The sequence below is a fragment of the Microcebus murinus genome, chromosome 11 (genome assembly GCF_040939455.1).
Source record: "Microcebus murinus isolate Inina chromosome 11, M.murinus_Inina_mat1.0, whole genome shotgun sequence".
Lineage (NCBI taxonomy): Eukaryota > Metazoa > Chordata > Mammalia > Primates > Cheirogaleidae > Microcebus > Microcebus murinus.
Genome location: NC_134114.1, coordinates 58,695,285 through 58,713,391, shown reverse-complemented (window position 1 = coordinate 58,713,391; position 18,107 = coordinate 58,695,285). Strand labels below are relative to the sequence as shown.

The 18,107-nt window shown below is 44.5% G+C and overlaps 1 protein-coding gene across 2 annotated transcripts in view; it reads right to left on the bottom strand.

The window, feature by feature from the left end:
- RASGRF2 (Ras protein specific guanine nucleotide releasing factor 2) overlaps positions 1 to 18,107 on the bottom strand; it is a 213,431-nt gene that overhangs the window by 24,035 nt on the left and 171,289 nt on the right. For both annotated transcript variants that reach the window (XM_012766816.2, XM_012766818.2), the window contains exon 18: positions 16,542 to 16,648. In XM_012766816.2, coding sequence (XP_012622270.1) covers positions 16,542 to 16,648 — 107 coding nt within the window. The remainder of the gene's footprint in view (positions 1 to 16,541; positions 16,649 to 18,107) is intronic.

The window sequence follows — 18,107 nt, the reverse complement described above, 5'->3', positions numbered from 1 at the left end:
ATGTGAATGTTAAACTTGCCATAATTTGATCATTTTACTGTTGGCTATGTAAGAGCAGATTATTGTTCTTGGGGGACAGGGGAGAGAAAGACTAAAGGTGGTAGACACGTTAGCAATTAATGAGGGATTCTAGATGTATGTCAGTGTACTTAGATGTATGTCAGTGTACTTCGTTTTGTTCTGGAAATTTTTCTCTTGATTTGAAAATTTTCAAGGTCAGTGCTGGGAATAAAGAATAGAATAAAAAGGTAGAGTTGTGGCTCCTGCACTCTTTCATTAAATGTATTCGTATGTAACACCTACAGGCAGCATACTGGCATTGTCAGATACTCAGAGATAAACAGAATGCTGCAAAGTCCTGCTTTCAGGGATCTTGCTCTGATAGACTGTGTCTTCTTAAGTGCAAGCATGAACATTTATTTTCCCCCACATAAAGTGACATATTACAATTACATTTTAACTTTAAGGAAAGTAATTTTGAAGCACTGACATTCTGAATTGTTTTAATGGATTAGAGAGAAGGTTGCTAATTGCAGTGAATCAGATAAAAAGAAAACAGCAAAAGTTTCCTACATTTAGTAAAAATAAATCTTTTAAAAGTTCATTATTTCACAAGTTTTAGACAATGCAAAAGTCTAACCTAACTTGAATTGAGTATTTTTGTACCTCACTTTGGTGGTGAACGGTGTAGTAACTTATTCTCAACATTTCACTTTTCACTGTTTGGCAACAGCACCATTTCTTTGGGAACGAGAGCCACCGGACCCAGGAGCAACACAGATGTTAATGTCTTGTTAATGTTAGGACTTCAGATGATAAATTTTCCTAAAATTTCACCTACTTATTCTCCAACAATTAATATTCTCACTATTAATTTTTCTTTTAAAATGTATGCAAGCAGAAAAAAGTAATTATTTTGCTGGTGTCCCTCCCCCCTTTGTTCCAGCCCCCTCCCTCATTTCAAGGTAAAGGGAATGCTGTTTATAAACAGTTAATGATAATGATCTCACCTACTTTAGTCTGTGTGCACTACCAAAGAATTTCTCAGCCACCAGGAGTCTATTTCCTTAATGAATATTTGATACATATTAGCGAGACAACCGAGTTCTCATGTAGCTATGTCAGGTCTCTAATGATGCAAATAATCTGATTATCATAAACGGCACGATTAGTGTGAAGGACATCTGGCTACTGTTTGGGCCTTGCTGAGGATTAATTAGTGGTTTAATCAGTAAGCATCACTGAGCTCTTACTGTGCCCCATACTGGGCTCACCTGTGGGCCCCAGGATAGCAAGTGTGTGAAAGGTCTTGTTGAGGAAGGCAGAATGTAATTTTACTATTCTGAACTCTGGGAAGACTGGCTTGAGAAGGACCTTTGAAAGACTTAATGAAACCAGCCGAGAAACTATATGAAGCATGACGAACGGTTACAGTTGAATATTCCCTGCACTGCCACTTACATTAATCAGACTCTCTGATAGCTGAGTGTGACATGGAAGAATGTTCACTCACAGTTTTTGCTTACATTTGCACAGGTGTTTACAACGTATATAGTAACCTTTTGTATATCATTTTAGTTCTTCCTCAGCTGACCTGGCAGCAGACAAGACAGGTGGCATGACCTCATGATCTCCCTTCACACATGGGCCACCGAGGCTGCAGAGATGTGATGGTACGGGCTGAGATTCGATTCTTAGGGAGATGCAGGCACTGAGACAACAAGAACACAGGTCTTCCGCCTGACTCCCGCCACAGTCCTTTATACCTGCTCTTCTCAAACTGTCCTGTGCACAGGACTCACCGGGGGCTCTAGCTAAAATGCAGATTCCGCATGCATCCACTGGTCTGGAATGGAGATTTGAGATTCTGAGTTTCTAACAAGTCCCACATGATGCCATGCTGCTGGTCCAGGGACCACATTTTGGGCAGCACTGCCTATGTTTATTAAAAAAACAAACAAATAAATAAAGACTCAAAAAGTAAAAAAAAAAAAAAAATCAGAATCTTCTGATGTACTGTCTAAAATGTGTAATTTCATTCTTTACAACTGCATGTAAAATACAGAATTGGTTGTTCAAAAATCCCAGTTAAAAGTATAAAAAAGAAATCTAAGACAGCAAAAAACATACTTGCCCTATTAAATCCAGAGCTCAGTCATTCACAAGAAGTCTGGCTGACAGCCATTTTGTCACTATCCAGAATGTCATTTTTGGCTGCATTTCGCCAAGCGCTGAAACGGGCAGAGAGAACGCTGGGTGGCACACGCGCCACGGGGCGCCTTGTCGGAGGGAATGCGCCGGGCGCCCACACGATGGCGCTCCGGGGTCGGCTGCCACTCGAGTCCGCAGCCGCCTTTGACGTGGACCTGGCGGGACCCGCCGGCTGCAGGGCAGGCAGAGCCCTGGGCAGAGAAGCTGCCTGCAGAAGGTTACCACACAAAGCCTCCCGCGCCGGGTGCGTGGACCCGAGGCACCCAAGACACCCTGACATAGTATTCACTGAAGTTACCACAGCAGCAGTGTTTAGTTTTTGTTTTCCAATTCGCAAAGCAAGAATGAGAAGACAGGATTGGAACACAGAAACCACCCTGGAATGCAGGTCTGGGAACCACCTCAATCAAAGAGGCGACCCCTGCAGCCGAGAGCACGACAAAACCGTCCGGGAATGGAGTGTGGAACGAGCAAATGCTTAGGAGCAAAAACACTGTCAACTGATGATGTTAGAATCCTCTGAGGGAGATAAGCTAGTGCGAGAGGAGGCTATTTTACCAAGATTTTATTGACTCACACATGATTAGCAAATCATATATGATTTTTCCCTAGGTTGATAAACAACTCCTGGAGTAATTACAGTCATAACCAAGACTTAGTGAGGGGTTGCCCCACGCTAGGTAATATTTTCACCGCTTTATTATCTAATTTAATCCTCAATAGCAATCCTGTGACATAGTCACCATCATTATTCATATGTTACATATAGGGAAGTCAAGGTGCAGAGAATCTAAGTATCTTATTCAAAGTCACACAGGTAGCAAGTGGCAGACCCAGGACTTGGACCCAGGCAGTCTTGGCTAAAGCCTGAGTTTTTAACCGCTACACCACACAGCCTCTTGAGGAAAAGCAGCGATCAGTGAATTAGTGCTGGCTGGCTTGGGGAAGGCTAGGCTGAAATGTCAAACGGTTGCTGAACCTGGAACTACTTCCCACCTGCACTATTTGAGACAAGGATCTTCAGTCTCTGGTTTCCAGTCTGAACAAACTAGTTTGCATTAATAAGACTAGATCATAGAACAGAAAAATAATCTGTGAAGCAATAAATCAGATTCTCTAGCACTTTAAAACCAATCCCTATTGATAGCTTGGGCATTGTGGAAATGACATTCATTCTTTCAGGAGAGCAGGGTAATAATTAGTAATTTACTACATGAGGCCAAGGGAACTCTAGGACATTGGGAAAGTCTGACTCAATAAGCACAGTTTGAAGATAAAGAGAATTATGAGAGTAATTTTCTCATTGTAATCAGTACAGTGTATTCCTAACAGTGGCCAGAGATTTTAAAAGGAAAGTGGAAATACTGCAGAGTGGATTAAAACCACACAAACAATTTTAAAACCTGGAACAAAGAGCTCATAAAGGAAGGCCTTAGGATGTGCTAGGCTCAAAAATAAAGAGACCGGGGTTTCACTTAATGATTTTAGAGAAATGAAAAGCATGCTACTGTTTTCTGTGTTCTTTGACTTCGCAAGGTGAAAAATTTAAATTGTGGTATAGATTTAGATTAGATTGGGCCATTTTGCAAACTGGAAAACTGAGGCAAAGATACTGAGTGATCATCTCAAGAGGTGTGCAGATCAGCAGAGGCAGGTCTGGGCCACACACCTCTGATTCCTCATTTGAATGGACTAGAGATAAGAGGCCTCTAAACCAGTGTGGTTTTCAAGTCTTTTGAGGAGAGGAACCTTTATTCAGAACTTCAATAGTGAAGCTCTATTGCAGGGGAGATTGTGCTGGCTAAAAGCTGGGGTGGGGCACCCTGTACAGCACTGCTCCCTTTGCCCACCGGCCACCATTCCTGGCCTGCCTGTGTCCATGCCACCTCTGGGCTACAGTGACTCTCAATCAGGGCTTCTCTCTGGAAAAGTGAAAGGGCAGGGTTTGCCAGCATTTCCCGTTGCATAACTGTAAAAATATTTTGAAAGCCTCATTGTTCACACAATGAAAAAGAACATTCTAATTGAAAAACATAAGAAAGGGCAATAAGTTTGGAATTAAACTCTGCAAAGCAATGCCATAGTAATTCTAAACTTTCCAATATATGCTCAACACTTATTAGTCATGAATTACTTACTCATTAGTTTCTTGAATCTTCAAAGAGGAACAGAATATACAGGAAATGTGTACCTGGCTAGCATCTAGGAACTTATATTTCAGGTAGTAAAACCTGGATATAATTAAACCCCAAGTCGGGCAAGCACAGTGCTTACAAAGCTTCTGGTAAGCCCTGAATTTTTGTTGAATGAATGGACAAAAGTCCATGGGGAGGGTACTTGACTTTGAGACAAGTGGTAATACGCTACCGAATTCTTAAACTGGAGGTTTGGGAAATTAGTTTAGCAGATGTAAAGTGGGAGGAAACTAGGGGAAGGCACAGTGCAAAATGTGGAAGATATGTTAGAACAAAAATAACTGGGAGGAGGCAAATGGCAATGAATGACACCAACTCAGTGAGAAGAGGAAAAAAAAAATCCAGAAAACCATTTATGCGATCATTTTCTAACAAATGACTCTGCATTTGAATGACTCGATAAAATTCAGCCTCTGGTTCTGAACAGCTGTGGTTATAGGAATTTTTAAATACTACCCACAACCCTGAAATCAGATAGCTCCCAAGCTTATATATTTAAGCCTCAAAAGGGAATCAGTCAGGTTAAAAAGCATTTATCAAAAAAAAAAAAATAGAGAAAATTTTCAGAAGCTGTGTTTTCCATTAGATTTCTAGATGGGAAGTTAATTTATATGGATTGTAGCTTTCAAGAGGATGACAAAGACTAGAGCGAAAAAGAAAAGCCTAGAAGGGCTGGCTTCAATCCTGATGTTTAAAACTTTCTTAAATAATGCCACCTGCCAACAAAATTATCCTTAAGTTTAACTCTAATAGAAGCCTTAGGAAAGTACTAGAAAGTAGTCTATTAGTTAAAATTTTTTTTCTCCCTATTCTGATCCATGGAGGGAAAAAGACTGATGAAGAAAGCTGATAGGAAAATATACATCATTCCTTCCCCATGGAGAAGACGCAATCAGAGGAACGTGGTAGAAGTAGCATCTTTGACATTCATCCAAGGAGAGACTTTATGCAAACAGATTGGAAGCTACAGGTTAGTGACATCTGGGAGCAGAGCGGGAAGGAGAGGACCTCACAGAGAAGGGCAAAACGTGGGGCAGAATCATGAAACCTGAACGACACAGCAGATGCACAAGTATTAAATTGGCTTGCACAAGTATTAAGTTGACTCTTGGTGTCCTGAGGCAGCTCTAAAGTGATGGAGAGCATGGATCTAGGCCCAGCCAGATCTAATGAGGACTGGATGATGTCACTGGCCATCATTCCCTACACTGAGGACTCAGCTGCATGCCATGGTCTCCAGAATTGCTTCTGAGGTTAGGGGTAATTATGAGAGCAGGGGATGCAAATTAGGAAAAATAAGCTGAACTTCCGTGGCACTTGCATCAGAAAGCTCTTATAACAGGGATAAGCTATTGATGTACATAAAATCCCTTGTGGTGCTTCTCAGTGATTTCTCTGCCAGTGAAATCCAGCCACAGAAAGTTAAAGAACCCCACGAGTTCTACAGGGAAAACTAAATTTCTGTCTTGGCAAGTAATGGAAACTGAAGGTAAGTTCTATTGAAGACACTGAAGCTTCCTAAAAGCTTAAATCTAGTTCACACTTACTTAATAAATCCTGGTATAAGTGTCTCTCCATAAGGAGAGTTTAAAAGATAACAACAGGGATATATTAAAGATAAGAAAAAACTTCGGTAAATAGTTAAAGGAACTAGGATTTTCATACTTGGTTGGTTGTTTCCCTGGACCAGAGAAAAAGAGTTAGAGAATGAAAATCTACCTTTAGGATTAAAAAGAAAAAGAAAAAGAAGGAAAGGAAGAAAATCCATACATATCAGATACTAGTTTCTTACGTTTTGTGTTTTCCAGAGAAATATGACAAATAATTCATTTGTGCCTTAGAACTCCACACAGATCATTTTGCCAATTTTACAGTGAGGAAACTAGCTAACCTTGGGATCCAGACTCGTGTTCAGGTTTGTGAAATTCTGGCCTCTCAGGAGTCCTTCTTGACCCAGGGATCTCTGAGGACCTAAAATGAACTGTGACGCCTACACCGTCTGTCCTGAGAGGAGAAGGCGAGCACAAAGGCAGGGAAGTGATGCTGCAGGCTCAGGTACCGTAGGGGTGGAGGAAACATCAGCCTATGTGTCCAGGAAATCAGAAGGGGCCAAAAGGACCTGAAGTGGCCAGACTAATTAGACAGAGCTTTCTCTATTTCATCTTGGCTGCTCTCTTTGGAAATCTGAGTTTGTGCACAAACCCTGGTGTGTAGCTGGTGGATGTCTGGGATCTCTTAGCTGAGATACGCAGAGGTCAAGAGGAAGTGGTGTGGACAGCTAGAAGGGAATGGGCAGGGATTAACAAGGGCGAGACTAACATAAAAAGTATACAGGCCATTGATAATCCTCCAAACTGGGTATTTGTCCAAAGCTTGTTGCAAGTTTGAAGCAGTAGACAACTAATTTGTCATTAAAAAAGAAATATTTCAAGGCTGTCAGTATCTCACATTGACACTAGATTTTATCTTCTTGTTCCTGGTATCCCCACTGGCTCCCATTGGCTGGGGACAGGCCCTAGAAGTCTCAGAAGTTACTGTGGGTCCCTGAGCAGTGGGGCAGCATCTAATCCACCTGCCAGGGTAGGGATGTCTACGGTCTCAACGCCCTAAGAACAGTGGGGGTTCCTGGCCCTGCACCATGGACAGCTCTCACTGTGCCTCCTACAGGCCAGCAGCTGGAGGAGGCTTGCACAAGTGACTGCTGTCGCCATCTGACCGGGAAGGCGCTGCTGTGGTCATCAAAAGGGACGCAGTGCTCCGCCCTGCCTTTAGCACTTATAAATCCCTGCACTGCCGTTGGCACTTACAAATCCTTTGTTTGGGCAACACAAAATAGAGTCTGGGACAAAAGTGACTTTCCTATGGAAAGGTTCAGAAATAGAGAGGGAAAGCATTGGCAGTGTTCACGTGTGATATTCTCTTTGTTCTGAGTCAGAAGTGGGTTTTTACAGCCTGTGTCTCAGGGGCTGGCCGCCAAAACGGAGGGCTGTGAGATGAGGGGTTCTGAGCAAGGACTGTGCAGCCACACATGTGTGAAACCTGGCACTGCCATTTGCCATTGTGTAATCTCAGGGAAACGACTGCATCTGTCTGAGCTTCCGTTGCTCCATCTGTAGACAGGGGTAATAACAATATCTACCTCCCCTCCCTCAAAAGGGTATAGTCAGGAGTAAACAACAATACTTGAAAACTGCTTAGAACAGTGCTTGATATATAGTAAGAAAGATGGTATTTGTTATTTTTTAAATTTTAATTGGGAGTCTGTCATTTAGAATACATTCTCACAGAGGAAACGACCTTCTAAGAATTACGTTTTCAAGCCACCTATAAAATACCCTGTGCCCATATCATAATTAAACAATATCAAACCTCAGGCTGGCTCCTAGAACATTATTTCTTTATTTACTTTTTGTGTGGGGGGGATACAGGTTCTCACTCTGTCACCCAGGCTAAAGTGCAGTGGCATCATCATAGCTCACAGCAACCTCAAACTCCTGGGCTCAAGCGATCCTCCTGCCTCAGCCTCCCCAGTAGCTGGGACTACAGGCACGTGCCACCACATCTGGCTAAAGGCTCCCAGCTTATTTGTATGGGATCCAATGCTCCCTCCTCACTCAGGGGACTAGGGACACATCTCCTCTGGAAGTCTCCCCATTCTGCGGTGGTGAAGACTTGGGGAAGGGGGTTTGTAACATCTTGAGCATCTTAGGAGACCTGGGACAAGAAGAACCCCCATAGAGCAGATAGTGCTCCTGCCCAGGGAGGCGTTCTCCCCCCCCCTCCCACCCCCCCCACCCTCTCACCCTCCCCACCCCCCCCACCCCCGCAAGAGCTCAAAGGTCAGGCCTCCACACGCTGGGACTGCCTTGCAAGCGGAAGGGAAGATCCAGTGCTCAAGGGCAGTGACTGGGCAGGGAGTGTGGACGGAAAAGTACCCCCTGGCCGGCTAGCAGGAGCCGGCATGGACAAGGAGGGGCAGAGCTGGCAGCGGGCCTGGAGCTGTCAGGAGAGGTGACAGGAGCTGCCTGCTTAGTAGCTGGCTGTTTCTTACACCTCTCGTTCTCTACCCACACCAAAAATTCTGTACTGTGCTTGTCCTGGCCCAACCTCCATTTCAGATTTGGAACAAAGAATACAACTGAACTCAGTGCTCTAATTTGATGCTGCATTTTGCCTTTTGCTAAGCAATGGCAAGAAAGAAAAAAAAATTAAACATGGGTCCCTGTCATCTGCCAAGATAACAAACAGGAGAGATGAATGGTATAAACTCACATTTTGGGGAAAATCTGATCCCTGAGATCCTTGAATACACTATGCAGAGGCCACCACACCAGCATGCACCTTTTCACCTACCGTGGCCAGGGGCTGCGGGACAGAAGGATGTTCACTGGTTTGTTTCCTTACTGGGAAAAAGCCCCTGTCTTCTCTTTGAGATCTAGAACCCCAACACTGATGGTCCATAAGGTTTGGCTTTCCTCTCCATAAATCTAACACAGGTACCCCTGTCAGCAGGCTCACTGCTGCCACCAGCATGGAGACCACCCAGCAGGGGCCTGTTTCAGGGGGCTTTTGGGAGCTGGGTCTGTTTCCCTGTTGTGCTTTTGAGAGGTCTAGAACTGTGCTTTTAATACTGCAACCATTAGGCACATGTGGCTATTTAGATTTAGTTAAATTAAATAACATTAAAACTTCAGTTTTGGCCTGGTGCGGTGGCTCATGCCTATAATCTTAGCACTCTGGGAGGCCGAGGCAGGCAGATCATTTGAGCTCAGGTATTCGAGACCAGCCTGAGCAAGAGCGAGACCCCATCTCTACTAAAAAAAAAAAAAAAAGAAAGAAATTAGCTAGACAACTAAAAATACATATATAAAAAATTAGCCGGCATGGTGGCATGTGCCTGTAATCCTAGCTACTTGGGAGGCTGAGGCAGAAGGATTGCTTGAGCCCAGGAGTTTGAGGTTGCTGTAAGCTAGGCTGATGCCACAGCACTCTAGCCTGGGCAACAGAGTGAGAGTCTGTCTCAAAAAAAAAAATTCAGTTTTCCAGCTCCTGTATCACAAGTGATCAGTGTTAGCTCCATGTGGCCAGAGGCCACTGTCCTGCACACAAGAGATGTGGAACATTTCCACCATCACTGAAAGTCTAACTGGGCAGTGCTGCTGAACCCCTCCGAGACTTACTTGCCTCACTGGTCTGGTGAGGGCAACAGCATTTGTCTGCCTGAAGGTCAGGGTTTGGTGGGACACCACCTTCACAAGGCCACCTCTACCCAGGGCACCCACCTGTAACGGCTACTCTGTTCTACCTCATGTAATCCTCAAAGTCACCAGGAGGAAAAAGTGGAATTCTCCCCATTTTCATAGATGATGAAATGGAGCCCCGGAGGAACTAAATCGCTTGCTCAGACATGTGGCCAAGAAATGCCAGAGCAGGGCGCCCGGTCCAGATCACCCCAACTCTGTAGCCCCCGCCCTCCCCCCTCCCCCCTGCGTCTCCTACAGGGTTCCAAAGGCTATTCTGGCTTTGACACTTGTGCTGCATAGACAGCCTGGGCCTGGGTTCAACACTCACTGTGATTCCTGCAGATAGAAACTCAGCTGCCACGAGTGACTACAGAGTAGTGTGGCAACAGCTGCCAATTCCTGTTTTATGCCTGAGACTACACTCATTTGGTAATTGCGTTCAGAAAGTGTTATGAAATATATATTTTAACAAAAGACTGATAGAGACTGTGTGTCTTTGTATGTTTATGGGACAAAGTATATATAAAACCCTTTTATGATGGGAAAAGGGTATATATGTGTAAAAAGTATAATAAGCAAAGCTAAAAGTAAAAGAACAAATTGGAGAAATGAATATTATTTGGCAGATAAAGAATTTTACTCTGAATATATAAAAAGTGCATGATGTCAATAAGGACAATACTAAAACTAAGAGAAAACTGGGCAATGCTCTGGAAGTAGGGTATTGGTTGGGAGCAGCCCTCTCGGGTGCTAGAAATGTTCCAGATGTTGATCTGGGTGGTAGTTATATGGATGTGTAGACAGGTAGAAAGTCATTGAGCTGCACACTTAAGTTGAGTGCCCTTTATATGAAGTATGTAATAGCTCTAAACCCACAAAAGTATGTAAACTGAAGTATAAACTCAAGAGTTCTTCATCATCAGCTAAATACACATCTCTTTGTTCACCATAAAATGAATGTAGAAGTTAGAAATACAATATCTGAGCTATTTTGATAGATTCTATGAAACTGCTGTCCCAAGAGACCCTACACTTCCTGTATCCTAAACAAGGATGAAATCATCAAACAGCATTACTGCTTCTTCTTGCCAGTTCCAGGACACTGCTCTGTGGGTCACCCTGCATGTAGTTCTGGGCAGGTACCCAAGTCATCCAGTACCTTTTAGTTACAAGAATGGTCTCATTTTAACCATCCAAACATCCAGTCCAGTATATTAATCAAAGCTTCAGTTCAGTCTTTCTCCTGCCCTGGCCTGGCCTGCTTTCAGCATGGCAGCCTGCACGGGGCCCCTTCTGCCCTCTCCACCACCTCCTCCACTTGCTTGCTGTTGCTTTGGGCCCTGTGGCTCAGGTCCGGGGAAAGGACGTAGTTTGAGGTGATGGTCCAGTGGGAGCCTGGCCCTGGCTCTCTCTGGATGTGGCAGGTGGACAGTGGAGAGCTCTTCCTCTTGTGGGCACCTGAGTGGGATTTTGGAACCTCTCTGCTAGAGACCTGAGGCCAGCTCCCTGGCCCAAGCAGTCTTTGTCCTCCTGTGAGTCACTTTCAACTTCCCCAGGCCCAGGCTGCCAGTAGTCTACCTCCTCCAGACTCTGTGTATGGGGCTCGAGTCACCCCTCCAGCAGTCTTCTCGGGCAGGATGCAGGTCACCTGGATGGGACCCCATGGGTCCCCCTGGTTCACAAGAGTGCTCATGAATCCAGCTCACTCCCACTGCTGCCGCCTCTCTTCACTTTGCCTGGCAAGCACCTTTCACCTTTACACAGGGGAGGCTAGTTGGGTTGAAGTGTCGTGAAGGGTCTCTCATGTGGCTTGACATGAAAAGGAAGCCTGTCCTCCCCTTCCCCATGGTGGCAGAGAACGTACACTGACAACTCTGGAAATCACCCTCCCTGTCCTGCCTCAACTTCCCACAGGTGGGTGATCACAGCTGCTAGCGGGATTGATTTCACGAGCTCTCAGCTTGTCTTGCTTAGGTGGCCTAGTAACGTCCTTACAGATATACGGGCTTTTGCTGCCTTCTGTCCCTCCTCCTGTGCCATTGGTCCTCTGCCTGGGAGTCTGAGACGGTCATAAGAACCAGATCTAACAGCATGACACACACGCAGTTGCATAGAGGACACGGCTCAGAGGGTGTCTCTGCCCAGTGTCTGGAAGCTTCTTGAGGGGGAGACCAGAGGGACCCTGCTCACTCTCACAGCCACTCTCATGCCTGGCATGCGCTGGGGCTCAGGTCTTATTCATTGAATAAATCAAGGAGGTGAGAAAATAGAAAAAGAATAGCAACAATCTCTCTAAAACTCCTTTGGGAAGGAGAGTTTTATGTAAGTAGGTCATTTTTGTCTGATCTCACGTTTTTAAAACATTCCCTTAAGCCTACAATAAGAAAATGTGTGATTGTTTCATCCTCGGCCACTTGTCATTTAGACAGTATCCAGAGTCTGATGATGCCAGCTGTAGCCTGCGGGCACAGCTGCAGGCTCCTTTATCAGTGCCATCCCAGGGGCTGTGAAATCCCTCAAATAAATGGACAGAGTATCTCTTCAGAATTGGTTGGTCAATAAGATAATTCAGGCAAACTGAAATTGCTACAGATTATACATGCAAGGCCTTTGACAGAGACTCGCGCGTGGATCAGAATTGTCTATAGCCATCCTCCAAGTTCCTCGCCTGTCTGTCTGTGCACAGAAGACAAAAGCAATCACAGAAGCATCTGGTTAAAAGCTCTGCAGCTCCAACAGCTGCAGGGACCTGGGAGTTGTGCAAATGATACAGAAGGCCTCCCAGCAGGAGATGCTCGAGAAGCATGTGGGCACCTAATGAAAACACTTCCTTTATTTAGATCGTCTACACACACAGCCCTGATTTCTGGTTCATTAGTGGTTATAGTCTCTGTCTTGGCTGACTGTGGAAACTTTAAAGGCTAGAAAATGACCTCCAGGAGAGAATGAACAACAGCAACATTAAAATGTAAACTCGACTGGACAACTATTTACTGGGCATGTGCCATGTGGCCGGTGTCACAGAACTATGTGAAAGGAGAAACAAAGATGAACGAGATAAGCCTGTCTGCAAGGACCTTACTGGCTAGTCGTATGGAGATAAAATGTGCATCTCTCCTGTCCTTAGATGTAAGTAAGAGACTTAGTCGCACATGTCTATATTGTGATTTATGTTTAATTCAACATAACCTTTTATTTTCACCACCTCTTTGGGAGAGCTAGAGCAGGGATGGTTTTTCTCATTTTCACAGAGGAAACTAACACTCAAAGAGGCTGAGAGCCCAGCTCAGTGCCCCACAGGAGCTGTGGTGGCAGGGCTGGAATAAGGACACCGGGCGCGGTGGCTCCTGCCTGTAATCCCAGCACTATGGGAGGCGGAGGAGAGAGTATCACTTGAGCCCAGGAGTTTGAGACCTGTCTGGTCTTCAACATAGTGAGACCCTGTCTCTAAAACAAACAGACAAAAAAACCACACAGCTTCCCCTGACTCTGGGCTGCTGCAACTTCTGCTGATCCACACACAAGGCAGGCAACATGGGAGAAACCCAGCTTGGTCCTGTGGCTTCACTTTCAACTAACACGGCAACAGTGAGTGAGGAGATATAACAAAACAAGGAGTATCCCGGCCAGAATGTATCAACAAATGAAGATTTTTAGAACCCCCCCAAAATGGAACATTCTAGCTTCACCAAATATTAACTAAAGAAAAGGCTAGAAGCTTCCAGGAGAAGAAATGCTATTCTAGCACCATGTGGGGGTAGAGAGTTGGGAGATGATATCCTAGGGAACTTGTATTTCTCCAGAAAACCCATCCCCCACCTCCCCACCCCATCCCCAATACCTCTGCAACTTCGTATTTCTCCTGAATAATATTCAGGGTAGTATCTGCCAATATTAGTTACCCTTTATGAGAAATAAATACATGATGTCTATTTGTGGTAGACTTGAATCTCTAGATTATTCGGGGACAAATCTACATCTGGGTCCTTCACTGTAGCTTTTCTGTTTCCACAAATTGAAGTGGTGTCCTTGGGTAGTTTGCCATGTGAGAAAAAAGGCAATTGTCACCATGCTTGGCTGTATTCTTGAAATGAGTACAACTTCCTACTCATTTTTTTAAAAGCTACTGATTCAGAGTACTCAGGTTACCACAATAATGCTACATTCTTCCTTAAGTGGGCTCAACAGAGTGAATCAGATAATTAAAAATCATCTTCTCCAAGCCCTTCATTTTATGATGTGAAAACCAGTGATAATAGAGGTGAGGGTTAGTTGGCAGAGTCAGATTTATAAGGGAGGTTTTCAGATGAGCACTCCCATCTTACAGCTGGATGTTGCTTTAGGAGAGCAAAGACCTTTAGATAAACGTGGATAAAGGAATCAAGATGGGTTTTTATTCTTTAAGCAGCATAATGGTCTGCTGGTCCATGAAGTCAAGGACCACATTCACACCTCACCTGGGCCGAGATGGCTCACGCTACGCCCACGGTCGGGGAGGGAGGCAGTGGCCACATGACGTTCCCAGCACCATAAGCTGAGACCAGCTCTGTCGATTCCAGCCGTTTACTGACTTGTTACCAAGAGCCTGCCTGGGTTCCTTAGACTGCCCACTGTGGAGGCTGAAGGACCACCAGGTGGCCAGAAGCCAGTCAGTAAAGGGAAGGAAGGAAACCTGGACAAGCAAGCTGGCAAAAAAAAAAAAAAAAAAATGCCCTAAAGCAATGGCCAATGAGTGGAAATGTAACAGAAACATCCCGCATGTTTGTATATACTGTATAGAGAGGATGATTGAGAACTCGCTGGGACGAGGAAGGTGATAGGATATACACACGATCAGGTTACACCAGGACATCAGGAACCAACCACAGAGCCCCAAAGGCCATTCACCAATGTGGGGAAAGTAAAAAAAGACAGAAGAGTTTGGGGCAAGAATGTCCGTGGGCACATCAGCAAAGTAAACACCCGGGGTCTGTACTTTATACAATGGTCACGGCAGAACAGACCAGACGCCTGAGCGGTTTATACCATTCAGATGGGCCCCTCACGCAGAGAGAGAGTCTGAGGAGCTGGGATCCCTCCTCAGAACTGGAGATGGAAGTTCTTGCTCATGTGTGGACACAGCTGGAAGTCACTTGGGTGGCAAAGCATCTGAACTGTCTGAACAGTGGAGCTGTCAAACAATTCAGACGGCAAAAGCTTACATGAAACTCCTCATTGTGAGTGAGGGGCTCAGCACACCAGTTTCTCCCCATCTATGAGTTCTCTTTAGAGACATAAAACAATCCCAGCATCTTGTCCTTTGCTTTACAGTACTTATCTAGCTACTGTAAGAGTTATCCATGAATTAGGAGGGATTCTTGTTTGAGATAATTAGAAAAAGAAGGTACTGGAGACTGAGAAAAGGTAAGTGGGTCTGACAGGGAAGCCAGCGGAGGGTTCCCGAGGAAAGATCTAGAAGCGAGGAAGGGAGTGGAGGCCAGGCACACCCAGCGCTGGCACACTGGTGCATGTGGGCATGAACTGGCTGTGGTCACGCTGACGCCGGGGAAGAGAACCTGCTCAGCCTTGTCTATCAAAGCCACCGAGCATGTCAGAAGCCACCCTGGGCCCCCCACAATCAGATGTCAAGACGCTGGGCAAAAAATACCAGAGAGGAGTGGGATGGACAATCAGACAGGGGAGAAACACCTTTATCATGCTTTGTGATGAGGCAAAATGCATTTCCCAGCAGCTCACTGGGAGTACGGAGAGGAGAGACTAAACACTGCTAATGAGCCAAGGATGAGTCTTGGCATTTGAGTCACATAAGACCCATTTTTATTTATTTAAGAAGTCTTATGGACTTACTGGTGGTGAGGCCCAAATCCCACTTTTCCTAATTAGTAAATTCTCTTATCACTGGGATGTCGGGAGCCTGGCCCTTGTGGTGACCCTATCAAATACACAGTCATTACCAAGGACTGTGCAGCAGACCCTTGACAGCCTTTGAGAATATAATAAAGACCCAAGAGCACCTTCCCTTTTTCTCGTATAATGCACGATACTCATTAGCTAGCCCGCAATTTGATATGTTTCACATGTTCTGATATGAGCCATGCAGGGCTCCATTCTCTCTCTCCAAAACTCTCCTTGCAGCCGTCGCCCAGGAGGGCCAGCCTGTCACTTGGCAGTGGGTAAGAAAAGCACTGCCCACGCATCGAACCAGCGAGGCAAAATGGGGCCTGACTTTATTTTGTGAAAGGGCTATAAATTCTACAAACTTGCACGAAAAAAACACATAAATAGATAACATGTGGGTGTCCTGGCAGTGTGACACAATTTAAAAACAGTACTAGGAACCAAAACTTCAAAGGGCATGAGTCAAAATATCTCTTGAATGAGAAAACACTCCCTGACCAGATACCAGAGGGTCTCCGGCTGCCAGGTGTTGTTTATCTCCAGGGAGTACCTGCTGTTTACCTCCAGCAGGCACTTGCTGTTTACCTCCAGGGACACCATGAGGTTTACCTCTTGGGGTTGGGGAGCTGTGGGGAGTGGGGGGTGGAAACCACTACAGCTGGTGACCTCTCAAAGCATAGCTCCACTAACAGAGAAAACCCTATGAAAGGTGCTCTCAGGTGGCAGAGTACAGTGGCCCCACCAGGGCTCCAGTGCTCACAGGTGGTCCTGCTGCCTCAGAAGTCGAGGGGGAGAGGAGCCCTGTTGTGTCACTTGTAGATCTGAAAAACTGGATGTTGTCTGCTTTGATCTGCGTGTCTATCTTATTTGCTCCCCTCCTACATTCCAACTTCAAGGTTTCCAACTTCTAACTCCAAAGAATCAGGAGGTATTTTACATGTGTAACAACTTTTTAAAAAGTCCTTGAAAGTAAGGAACAAGGCCACCGAATTACCTGTGCGTGCTTTGAGACCCAGTGACGGAGGACGTTCAGTACTCGATTGGTGGCTGTTCTCCGTATAATAAACTCTTTGTCACATGTTCTCTCGGTGTTGTTAAACCCTTAGGAGGAAAAGAAACACACACAGGTTGTAGTTAAAGCCAATCCCCAGGGACCTGGAAAAAGGTCACCTATTCTTGGATATTGGTTAATGCAATTAACAGATGACACATTTTGGTAGAGAGGTGCAAGTGGCTTCAGACTGTAGTGAATTTCACTTACCTATTATACTCCCAGCAGCAAGTCCACCACGTAATTACAGGTGCAATTAAATGAATAATATGCACACATTTATTAAAGGAAACAATTCAAGCTAAAGCTGCTCTAATGACACTCCCATGTATGCCTGTCTTATTCTACAATATAAAGCCAAGAAGGAATTTTAATAATGTATTTGAATCAGCGTTAATTTATACTTTTGCCTCAAAGTGATTACATAGCCAATAACATTTTCAATATTTGCAGATGGATGAATCCATATCTTGGTTCATGGGTGATACAAATACTTTATCATGCATACCTGTATTGAGAAGCAATATAGCACAGTGGTTAAGAATGGTGCATTTCAAAACTACTAAAAGAGTAGATTTTAAATATTTTTACCACACAAAAACAATAAGTATGTGAGGCAATGGATTTGTTAAACAAAATACAATGTAAACATATATCAAAGCATCACATTGTACCCCATAAATATGTAATATATACAAGTATTATTGGTCAATCAAAAATGAAATAAAAGAATTAAAAAAAAACATGGATTCTATAGCCAGACTGCCTAGGTTCAAATCACTGTTCTCACATCCTGGCAAGTTAGGTTATCTCTCTGGTGACCAGTTCCTCATGTCCCTTATGAGATAATGAGTATACCCACCTCATCGAGTTGCTGTGGGATTCAGTTTCTTACTACATGTTAAGCATTTAGAATGGCACCGGCAGAGCAGGGAGCACCAATCAATGTTAGCTATGAATACAGCTCAATATTGGTTCACTGCCTTGGAGTCCTCTATGTGCCAGGCTATGTCTCTGTCTTGGCTACTTTTTTTTTTCATTACCAAGAAACCACTTCAATGTTTTTCCACTGACTCCCTGTTTTAACAGATTCTGCCTTCCAATCATAATTAGGTGATATATTTCCTTTAAAAATTTATTAAGGCCTTATGTAACTTCACTGGCAAATTTCTTGAAAAACTTGTCTCTACTCACTGATTTCATCTCCTCAGCTCCTGCTCTCTCTACATCCTACTCCAAGCTTCTCCTCCTGTCTCACCACCAAAACAGCCCCCACTAAGGTCGCCAGTAACCTCCATGTCCCAGGGGATATAGCCAAGGGATCATCTATACTCTCTCCCTAGGAAGTCTCATTCAGGCCCACTGCCTAAATGATTATCTATAAGCAAATTACTCATATGTTTATATCCCCAGATCTCTTCTCTGAGTACCAGACCCATATATCCAATTGCCTCTTCATCTTTTCCCTAACATGTTTCAAACACACCTCAAGCTTGATATGTCCAAAAG